The sequence below is a fragment of the Octopus sinensis genome, linkage group LG4, assembly GCF_006345805.1.
Source record: "Octopus sinensis linkage group LG4, ASM634580v1, whole genome shotgun sequence".
NCBI lineage: Eukaryota > Metazoa > Mollusca > Cephalopoda > Octopoda > Octopodidae > Octopus > Octopus sinensis.
Genome location: NC_043000.1, coordinates 111173555 through 111186054, shown reverse-complemented (window position 1 = coordinate 111186054; position 12500 = coordinate 111173555). Strand labels below are relative to the sequence as shown.

Sequence of the window (12500 nt, the reverse complement as noted above, 5' to 3'; positions counted from 1 at the left end):
GCTAGGGAACACATACGGCATAGAAACCGGGAAACCGGGCCCATGAGCCTGGCTAGGATTTAAAAGGGCACATTTATTTTAAACCTCACTCAAGTCATACACATAGGTGCGTGATGGGCTATGTGCTTGCTTGTGTATGTGTGTATGTATGCGTGTGCGTGTGTGTGTGTGTGTTGTATACTCAAATAGCAGATAATTGAGAGATACTTTGCTTTGTTTTTTGTTTTTTTAAAGAAACGGTTCCTCTTGTCCGATTGGTTTATCTTTCTACTTTTTTTCTTTTTTTGTGTGAAATTTCAGGTTTGGTGTGAACAGCGGTCTGCACGTGGTGCCAAAACAGTGCAAGATGCTGAAGGACGGCTGCACCCCACACTATGTTCGTCGGGACAACGAAAACGTTGATTGTGTTTCGGGTACACCGATAATGATCGACGATTCCGCTCATAAGAAATCAGACCACGACTAAAAATGATCCCTGCTGCACATTGTTCGACTCACCGACATGAGACATGAATAAGAACTACTGCAAAAACAGCCAAACTATCCACGGCATTCATTGTGGCAAATTAGAATAGAATATAAGTATTTTAGTAAGCAACTTATATTTTGGTTTTCTCTTTGCTTTTTTTCCAGGTTCGAATCCTGGCTAACGCATTTGATTTTTGTGGTTGTCACGGTGACCACTCAAAGATAATTTCACATCATAAAATTTTAACTGATCTTTCCTCAGACTCCCCTAAACCGATTGTCAAGTAGAACTAATGACCTTCATGCGTCATATTTAACGATTATCATCACTTACCTCTTCCTCCCCTCCTTTTTTAACCACCACCACCACCACCACCACCACCATCATCATCATCGTCATCATCATTGTTATTTTGTTCTTTACTTACATCAGCTTTTGAGTTCAAATCCCGCCAGGCTTGAATTTACCTCTTCTTAAATTTCGAGGATGGGGTTTCTATCATGAATAAATAAAGTACCAGTCGTCTACTGGGGTCGATATAATCGATTATGCTTCCTCCCGCCACCGCCGTTTTGTCTTGTATTTAGTTACGATCATTTTCTGCATTCTGCCTTAAATTTCATCGAGGCCATCTTTAACTTTCATCCCTCTGGGGTTGATAATATAAGATACTAGCCAAGGACTGGGGTGAAGGGTGGATTCAATCAAATGAGCCACACCCTTAATTTTGCGGCTTTGTGCCTATATTAGAAACATTTATCATTATTTCGGACATTATCATCACTATCGTCAATTATTTCATTATCGTCGTCAACATCATTATCATCGTCATCGTCCTTCATTATCGTCAACTTCATTATCATCATCAACTTCAATATCGTCGGCATAATTATTCTTCTTATTGGTAGCGAAAGTCGAAGAAATGAAATACCAATCTAGCAGATCAACTCCGAAATCTGGTTTTAATTCTGCGATGGAGTAATTTCAGTTCATGTTCGTCTTTCGTGGCCTCGGGAGATGGATTTATACCACAACATCTTATTTCCTTCATCACTTAGAATTTGCAAACATTCCCATCAATGAAACCAGCAATTATTATTGCCATTATCACGAAACATTAAGGCGGTGAGTTGGCAGAATCGTTAGCGCGCCGGACGAAATGCTTAGAGGTATTTCGCCCGTCGCTACGTTGAGTTCAAATTCCGCCGGGGTAGACTTTACCTTTCATCCTTTCGGGGTCGATAAAATAAGTACCAGTTGAACACTGGGGTCGATGTAAACGACTCATCCCCTCCATCAAAATTGCTGCCCTTGTGGCAAAATTTGAAAACATTATCACGAACATTAATGTTCGGTCGATTGGCAGAATCGTTAGAGCGTCAGAAAAAATGCCCTGTGATATTTCTTCTGGCTTTTTACGTTCTGAGTTCAAATCCCACTGAAATCTTTGCCATTCCTTCTTCCGAGTTCAATAAAATGAAGAACTAGTCAAGTATTGGAGTCGATGTAATCGACTGCACCTCATTGTGACAAGAACCTTGCACGGTAGTAAATTCTCCGTACGTTTGCAAACCATTTCAATTCCTAATTGAAACCTAATTTCTCTATATTCATTGGGAAGATCATAATCATCACAGCGCTTCATTTTCCGTCATGGATAGAAAACAAATATCCAGGCTTCATGTAATCCTTACCAAATCTCTCACCGCAATATTTTCAGTTTTATAATCAACCAAAATCTTACGCTTCCCAATGACACCAGCGTATTTTAAGAATTCAATTTCTTGTAACAACGTATGTTTTCATTAAACCATTTAACAGTAATATATTTCTTCGCTTTTTCATTTCTGGTCTGCTGTCTGAAAGAAAACTGTAAACAATGAGAGGCAACGAGTATTTCATAATCAGAAAGACCATCTTGGTATTTCGAGAACATCGAAACAAAAGGTTATCTGACTACAACTGGAAATGTAGATAGTAACAGGTTGTATTAAGTGTTTATACAGCAATCCCTCGACTATCGCGGGTGTTATACAGTAATCCCGCGATAAGTGAAAATCCGCGAAGTAGAAACAGTACTGAACTATACATTTTTAAAAATTATTTTTATAATTTGTGTGTATTTATTTCATTATAAATGCAAAATAACAGTACGGATGAATCGATGTAAGCTTAAATGATAAACCGCGATATGGCAAGGGATTACTGTATATGTAAGTAAGTACAAAGAGAATATGTTATACAAGGTGAGATCAATATCAAAGATGGAATATTGAAACAGAATTGCTATTAAGATAGAATATTAGATATTAAAAAAAACAATGCTACTTTTTTTTATATAGCAAAGTGATTGATATGTGTCTTAGAAAAGTTTAAGTTCTGCTGCGCTATTTCGTGTTAGAATCTCATTTACAAAGTCTTCGAAGGACAAATATACGAGCATACATACATACAATGCAATGCAATGCAATGCAATACATACATACATACATACATACATACATACATACATACATACATACATACATACATACATACATACACACACACATACATACACACATACATACACACATACATACACACATACACACATACATACATACACACACGCATACATACATACACACATACATACACACATACATATATAAATACATACACACAAGCATACGTACATACATACGTACATACATACATACATACCTACATACATACATACATACATACATACATACATACATACATACATACACACATACATATATAAATACATATATATATATCACACACACACACACAGACAGACACACACACACACACACTCACACATACATATTTGTATGTGCGTGGGTGCACGTGTGTATTCTTCACGAGGAGTTCTTTACTCGAAATCTTAAAATTGACAAAATACTTGTTTATATGAAACCATTTCAATAACTTTGATACTTTGGAGGAAAGACTTTTGTCAACATGACATGGCAGTCCCGACTTAGGACGAATGTTGCTGTAATTTAGCCTCAGGACATATCGTCTCAAGCCGGCTATACGACATGACCCGTGTCCTTATATTTTCGAACAAGGGAATCTAGCACCCCCACTCAGCTCAAAACAATATCTGTGTATCGCGATATCCGGGTTATTTCCCTTCATCATTACAGAATAACATTACTTCCGGTCTGATTGTTGATCCACACACTCAAAAACCATTCCGTATTGAGAATCACATGAGATCTATGGTAAAACCTCATCACCAAACAAATAAATAAAAATAACGTCCGGCAGTTAACGGATTAATCTGCTTAAATACTTCACTTAATTTTTGTCCTTGTCATAAATTGTTCTCACGACAGACGTAGCAAGTTTTAATATTTTTATAACATGGTTGAGGTTTTTCTCCTGCGTGAAATGTTTGTAAAATATGGAGTTCAACGTTGAACTTAATCTCTTTGTTACTCCGCTTCACAGCTTTCAGTTTCACTTGGAGTCTCCTTTACAATCATTTTCAGTGAGAATAACATATTGTACCGGACGTGGTTGTAGTTAAGTCCAACAGCGGTGGCGATTGATAGGAAAACGTATAACGAATAGACAGAGTATAGAAGCCGAGGAAAGCTGTGCGTGTTCTGTGTTGGGAGTAATTGTCAACCGAAGCCTTGTGAGTGGAGTTGGTAGACGGAAACTGAAAGAAGCGGCGAGCTGGCAGAAACGTTAGCAAGCCAGGCGAGATGCTTTAAAGTATTTCGTCTGCCGTTACGTTCTGAGTTCAAATTCCGCCGAGGTCGCCTTTGCCTTTCATCCTTTCGGGGTTGATAAATTAAGTACCAGTTACGCACTTAATCCCTTTGTCTGTCCTTGTTTGTCCCCTCTATGTTTAGCCCCTTGTGAGCAATAAATAAATAAGGAAACTGAAAGAAGCCTCCGTCTGCGTGTATGTGTGTGAATGTGTGTGTTTGTTCACCCACGGCTTGACAACCGGTGTTGGCGTGTTTACGTTTCCGTATCCTAGCGCTAATTGCAAAAGGGTGCGATAGAATAAGGATTCGGCTTACAAAAAAGAAAAAAAGAAGAAAAAAACATCAAGAAAAAATTAAGACAAAAACGAAAAAAAAAAAAAAGACAAAAAGCAAGAAAGGTCATGGAGTGGATTCATTCGACTAAAATTTCTTCAAGGCGGTGCCCCAGCATGGACGCAGTCTAATGCCTGAAACAAGACAGAAGATAAAAAAAAAAAGTTTAAAAAAAAACAAAAAAGAAACCCTGAGACATTTGATGGCATAAAAGATGCACGGACGTGTTAGACGCACCTCAATTTCAGCAGTGAAAATTAAAAAAAACAGAAAAACAGTCTGGGTACATTAAAGTATTTAATATATTCTTTTCTACTCTAGGCACAAGGCCAGAAATTTTTGGGGAGGGGGCCAGTCGATTAGATCGACCCCAGTACGCAACTGGTACTTAATTTATCGACCCTGAAAGCATGACAGTCGACCTCGGCGGAATTTGAACACTGAACGTAAATACAGACGAAATACCTATTTCTTTACTACCCACAAGGGGATAAACACAGAGCGGACAAACAAGAACAGACAAACGGATTAAGTCAATTATATCGACCCCAGTGCGTAACTGGTACTTAATTTAATCGGTGCTTCGGATGCAGGAATAGAAATGAAAAAAAAAGAGGCGGCAGAGGAGGGGCCTAGAAGGGTGGGAGCTATACGATACAGGAGAAATCACTGTAATTTAAGGCAATAATAATACCGAGGTCAGTTGAATTGGAGCACCAACAATGTGGAAAGAAAGTATAGAGCGTATAGATGTTGCTTGATTGGAGTGGCCATAGGCGTAGGAGTGGCTGTGTGGTAAGTAGCTTGCTTACGAACCACATGGTTCCGGGTTCAGTCCCACAGCGTGGCACCTTGGGCAAGTGTCTGCTGCTATAGCCTCGGGCCGACCAAAACCTTGTGAGTGGATTTGGTAGACGGAAACTGAAGGAAGCCCGTCGTATATATGTATATATATGTATGTATGTGTGTGTATATGTTTGTGTGTCGGTGTTTGTCCCCACAACATCGCTTGACAACCGATGCTGGTGTGTTTACGTCCCCGTAACTTAGCGGTTCGGCGAAAGAGACCGATAGAATAAGTACTAGGCTTACAAAGAATAAGTCCTAGAGTCGATTTGCTCGACTAAAGGTGGTGCTCCAGCATGGCCACAGTCAAATGACTGAAACAAGTAAAAGAGTAAAAGAGAGTAATAATGAAAAATAACAATTGTAGGAGAAAGATTTGGTTAGAGTGTTGGGCTCAGGATCGTGATGTAGTGGCCTTCATGACTAGTCTGGGCGGTAAGTTGTGTCCTTAAGTAAGGTACTTCACCTCATGTTGTTCTTGTACACTCAGCAGAAATGAGTTCCGTTGGTAGGTAGTTTGGATGACCCAGAGACGGACTGGCTTTCCCCCCAGGGGAACTGTTGCACTTTCAGCTGCTTAAATACTTCGGAGATCCAAATAAACTCTGGCCTCATGAGTGTGTAGACTGGTGAAAAAAATGGCGAATTTGTTGTAAATAAGAAAAATTAGTCGAGAATGGAAAGAAAAAATGAAGAGGAGCGGCTGAGCGAATAAAACGACACACGAAATGAGTTATTTCTAGAAGGAAATAACTTATAAATACAGCACACACACACGCACGCACGCACACACACACACAATTTACGTCGCATTTCCACATTGTTTCCGTCGACCAAATTCGTACAGAAAGCCTTGATTATAGTTGAAAACACTTGCATCGAGGTGTCAGAAAACGGCATCGATGTGAAGCGAGCTTCTTAACCACAACAGCCATGCATGCTTTCCGGCGATTTACACCTTAATTCAGAAACAGGTAAACCAGTCAATCGAATAAGCGAATCCTCATTGATGAGCGGCGAAAATCCACTGCCGCCGCCCCGGCCACCACCGCCCCCCCCCCCCCCACTCTGCCGCCGTCCCCGCCACCACCACCACCGACACCATCATTTATTACCCGACCCTGACATACGCGTCAGACACAGTCGTCCTTATAATGATCTTTTTCATCAGAATAGGTAATATTGATGTAATATTTTTTTGCTTGATGCGAGGTGCTATGTCGTTAAAATAAAAACTAATTACGTTGATTAAAGAAGCCGCGATTAAATATACATTACGTCACCGTTCATCGTGTAGCACAGGGGTTCACAAGTCTTCTTTCTCTTCCACCAAAATAGAAGTGAAATTTTGACCTCCTAACTCTTTATTAATAAAAAAAACCAAGTCAAACGTAATCCCTGAGCTTTTTTGTCTTGAGCCCTACAACTCCTTGGGTGGCTTACCCGGCTTTAATGGCGTATAAATGACTGAGGTTACAACAGTCCCCTTGAACGAGACCATTAGCAACCTCTATGTGAGGACTAGTCATTCTCCTTTAAAGTCCTTCGAAAAACACTTAAGCAACTAGAAAAACTTTTACATCGAACGCTGCATCCTCGTCTTTCTGAAAAAAAATGATATTCAAACTTCTCTCATTAAATGACCATCAGCACATTACTTCCGGTCTGATTGTTGATCCACGCACTCAAAAACCATTCCATATTGAGAATCACATGAGATCTATGGTAAAACCTCATCACCAAACAAATAAATGAAAATAACGTCCAGCAGTTAACGGATTATCTGCTTAAATACTTCACTTAATTTTTGTCCTTGTCATAAATTGTTCTCACGACAGACGTAGCAAGTTTTGATGTTTTTATAAAATAGTTGAGGTTTTTCTCCTGCGTGAAATGTTTGTGAAATATGGAGTTCAACGTTGAACTTAATCACTTTGTTACTCCGCTTCACAGCTTTCAGTTTCACTTGGAGTCTCTTTTCCAATCATTTTCAGTGAGAATAACACATTGTACCGGACGTGTTTGTAGTTAAGTCCAACAGCGGTGGCGATTGATAGGAAAACGTATAACTCCTAGGGCGGCTTACCCGGCTTTCGTGGCTTATATATGACTGAGGTGACAGCAGCCCCCTTGAACGGGACACCGGTCTATCGCAGAACTGCTCATTTCTGACAGTTGAATGGACTGGAGCAACGTGAAATGAAGTGTCTTGCTCAAGAACACAATGCATCGCCCAGCCCAGGAATCGAAACCATCATCTCAAGATCATGAGTGCAACACTCCAAACCACTAAGTCTGGCGGCTTCAAATTTTGGCAGAAGACCAGCAATTTCGGGGGAGGAGCAAAGTCGATTGCATAGGGCCTAGTGTCCAACTGGTACTTATTTGATCGACCCCGAGGGGATGAAAGGCGGAGCTGACCTCGGCGGGATTTGAACTCTGTACGTAGAGACAGATGGAATGCCGCTAAGTATTTCGCTCAACGTGCTAACGATTTTGCCAGTTCGCCTCCGCCTTACGATTCTTTATTAATATGAAAACAAAATAAAGGCAGCATCCGTATAAATCATCCTTATTCGCTATGGCGGTGGACAAGTTTATAAAGTTTAAATCCATTCGAATGTTATTAAATATAGCAATTTACCCTTCCTCTTTTCAGTCGTCACTGCACCCCCATCAACCACAAGTAGGGACATTGGTTTAGAGAATAACAAAAACAAATATGTCACATACCTACACAGCTTATTTCTCTAACATCCATAAACAAATATATACCCGCGTACATATGTCTGTAAATTGCATATCATTAGATAAGCTATGTTATTCGTCCGTAAGGCTACATATTTTATGCAATTTTGTCCTAGATTTCCAACCATATGTTACGTACCCGCGATTTAATTAGGGTCACTTCCGGTTTAATGTAACAACTACCAGAAAAGTCAATGTAAATCCTGAAACAAAAAATGCAAAACAATTTAACAATAACAAACAAGTTTTAGCTACCATTAGTTTGGTTCAGGAGCACAAGATGGCGGCGTGTCTCGTCTGCTCGAAAAAAAAACTCATTGAAACTTCCTCTCCTACATAAAATCATCATATGGCACACCACATATTTATCGTTGATTTTTGTTTTTGTTGAAATTTCTATAAAATTGAAAGCATTAATTATAACTAAAAGTATTACAATAATTAGAACGTAGCCAACAACCAGAATTGTGTAAGAGGCTGACTATGGTTGTTCGGTATTATTACAAAAGTTAAACGAGTGTAGATGACATTGAAAATCTGCAGCACATTAGCAAATTGTAACAGCCGACACTCTCACACACACACAGAGAGGGTGCGATAGGTATTTGAAGGCATATTTGGTAATTTAATAAAATAACTTTATTCTCACAAAAATTGAATACATTTTAATTTTAAAAAATTGTTCATGTTCTCGATAATCTTTCTTATAAGGTTATTCTATGAATCCGGGCGAAATGCTTAGCAGTATTTCGTCTGCCGCTACGTTCTGAGTTCAAATTCCGCCGAGGTCGACTTTGCCTTTCATCCTTTCGGGGTCGATTAAATAAGTACCAGTTACGCACTGGGGTCGATGTAATCGACTTAATCCGTTTGTCTGTCCTTGTTTGTCCCCTCTGTGTTTAGCCCCTTGTGGGCAGTAAAGAAAATAGTTATTCTATGAATCCGCCTTCAGTTCCAACGACAGCATCAGTGCGAAAGAGGATGCGCTGTCGTGCGTGCACTAAATGGTCCTTTATTAATTTCGGACACCAGCTATGAAGCTATGGAACTGTGAGAATCTCGATTCCTCTCCCTTTTAACAACACTTCAAACATATTAGTCCATGGGATTTGAACCTGGTGAGTTTTGAGACCATAAGTCTGGTGTTACATGATCGTAAAGATAGTCTGAGATCCATTCTTGGGTTTTGTGAGAAGGTGCTGAGTCTTGTTGAAGCACATAGGGCCTTCCACAGCGGACTTCACCAATCCAAGCATCAACAACTGTCCCAACACCTCGAAGTATTCAGCAGCATTAATTCTCAGACCCTATGGAAAGACGTGATGAGGAGGTATGACATGAGCTTTGTTATTGGTCACTTCTAAAATCATCACAATTGTAAACTTAGTGGGCATCACACTAAGGACATCAGAACGATCTGCAAATAACCATCTTGTTAGACTTTTGAACATGTTACAAGATTTTTTCTTCCGTTATCACCAGAGAGGAAACAAAGCACGCCATGTCGTTGCTGGACTTAAGTAATCGTTTGGCACGGATCAAACGGTTTTTCCGTGTCTTTGCAGGCATGAATTGGCCTCTCCTCCCTACACACGACTTGTAACGAATGTCCTCGTGCACCACGGTTCTTATATTAATGGTTTGTAGGCACACTGTATTTCGTTATGCAACCATAATCTGCTACAAAGTATATTAACCGTTATTTTATAAGTCAACACCGTGTGTTTCTGTGTTTGCAGTGCACTTAAATCACGTGTTAAGGTCATCTCTACAGATTTTCTAGCGGAATTACGGCCAGAATTGATTTTGTTAGGATGTTTCGTATCCGAGAAGTCAAATGTAAACAAGCAATGAAATGGTTAATGGGTGTATATGCCATACTTCGGGAGTTTTTGCTCCTTCATTAGCACCCATCATCCAACCCCTTAATCAGCCACAAACACATTACTTAAACAACCACTAAACATAGCGGTGTAACGTTATTGGATTGACCAGTTTTATATATTAAACATGTGGAGGCGCGTGGCTTAGGGGTTAAGGGTGCTGGATTCATAGTCGTAAGATTGTGGTTTCGATTCCTGGACCAGGCGATGTGTTGTGTTCCAGAGCAAAATTTCATTTCACGTTGCTCCAGTCCACACAGCTGGCCAAAATGAGTCATCCTGTGATGAAGCAGCGTCATGTCCAGTGGGGAATTTATACGCCACTGAAACCGGGAAACCGGCCCTTATGAGCCTGGCATGGCTTGAGAAGGAAACATATATTAAACACATTCCTGGAATTGCACAGCCACTTGATTGCTTCACCCAGCCACTTGATGCGTTTTGGCGATGGCACTTATTGAATTGCAGAGATTGTTTTGGATCTGTTCCACGAAATGAAATGTCCTTAAAATGTCCGGACTTTTAAAAAGTTTCGTTTTCTTCGATACTGTGGAAACATTTTCACCAGAGGCTTTCAGTTCTCTCTGAACTTTAGAAAATTGGCAATTCCTAAATTGCTGTATCCCGCACATCTTTTTCATTTCTTGGGTTCGCATTTTATTTCAGATGGCGGAATCTGAGTAATATACTGATAATTTAGCATATATATATATATACATATGTATATATATATATATATATTATATATATATATATATATATATATATATATATATATATATATATATATATATATATATATATATATATATATATATATATTATATATATATATATAATTATAATATATATACATATATTTATGATATACTATAAAAGATGGAATGAACAGGTTTGAATCACAAATAACAATTGTTTCTGTGCATTACTAACAGCCGTTAGTTGTTGTTTCACATATTATACATATTATATAAATATCTTCATACTTGCAACATCTGTGGCCTTCTTTACAAATCGTTGGCGGAGCTTGAATGTCACATTCGACACAAGCATTATGACTGACGAAGAAAGAGTACGTTGTCGGAGCCTCATATGTCGAAACCGACGGGAGAGACCATCATATAAAAATCATATGAATATGATCCAGCAACAGCTGTGCACCTCGCACGTCATCAGATGAGTGGACAGAGAGCTTTGGTGGACCACCTATAGTTTCCGTTTTCTTTTTTATATCCGTTTATACGAAGGGGTGCTGTAAAGTTCCTGGCTTTGGGTAAAAGAAAATACAGGAGGATCAGTTAATTAAGATTTTATCCAACTTTTCCCCTCTCAGATTCACACAATTATTGCATCGGTCCTTCAGTTTTTCTAAGCCTTGTAAAAGAACTCTGAAGGTTGAGCCTACAACCAAGCCTTTCGCGATACCCTTAAAGCCAGGAACTTTTCAGTACACCTTCGTGTGTGTGTGTGTGTGTGTGTGTGTTTGTCCGCACCTCAATCGCTTGACAACAGATGATAGTGTGTTTACGTCCCCGTAACTTAGTGGTCCGGCAAAAGAGGACCGATAGAATAAGTAATAGGCTTACAAAGAATTAGTCCTGGGAGTTAATTTGTTCGACTAAAGGTGTTGCTCCGGTATGGTCGCAGTCAAATGACAGAAACAAGTAAAAGAATAAAAGAAAGTATATATATATATATATATACATACATATACAATATATATATATATATATATATATATATATATATATATGCGCGTGTGTGAGTATGTGTGTATGTATGTATGTATATATGCATGTATCTATGTATGTATATATGTATGTATGTAAACATACATACATACACACACATTCCCACACGCACACGTACACACACACACACATTAATAACAAATGCTTCTTTGTTTTTAAGTTGAGCTATGATGAAAGCAATTTAACAATTTAACTGAAGGATCTCTCGCTACTTTTATAAAGAGCCTATTTACTACACTTTTATATTAAAATTAGTGGGACTTCCAAAGACCAAAACTTCGAAATCACTGTCACTTGTTAAAAATATTCCACACAAATCATTTTACTTTTTATATTCCAGTGAATTAATCTCAAAATATATTTTTTTACAGTGAAATCGTTTCAAAATATATGTATTGAAAAAAAAAAAGATTATCACGACTAAATGATGTCAACCTGCATTATTATGTATTCCGAAATATCAGATCACACACAAAATACTTTACTACAATCAAATCACTCAAAGATTGCAGGTTCCAAAGTACAAGAAAATCATTTCAAAACAGCTCGTAAAACTTTCAAAGTCCATGCATGCATCTCTCTTATTTATATGCATGTATATATATATATGTATATATATATACATACATAAATATATACATACATATATATATATACATACATATATATATACATACATACATATATATATACATACATATATACATACATATATACATACATATATATATAC

General features: G+C 38.4%; 1 protein-coding gene across 1 annotated transcript in view; it reads left to right on the top strand.

Annotated features, from left to right (window-relative positions):
• The window catches only part of LOC115211013 (beta-microseminoprotein), a 14358-nt gene extending 13756 nt beyond the window's left edge, over window positions 1-602 (top strand). Inside the window, exon 3 of the mRNA XM_029779856.2 lies at window positions 301-602. Within this exon, the coding sequence (XP_029635716.1) occupies window positions 301-466 (166 nt within the window). The 3' untranslated portion in view covers window positions 467-602. The remainder of the gene's footprint in view (window positions 1-300) is intronic.
• Window positions 603-12500: the final 11898 nt, after the last annotated feature.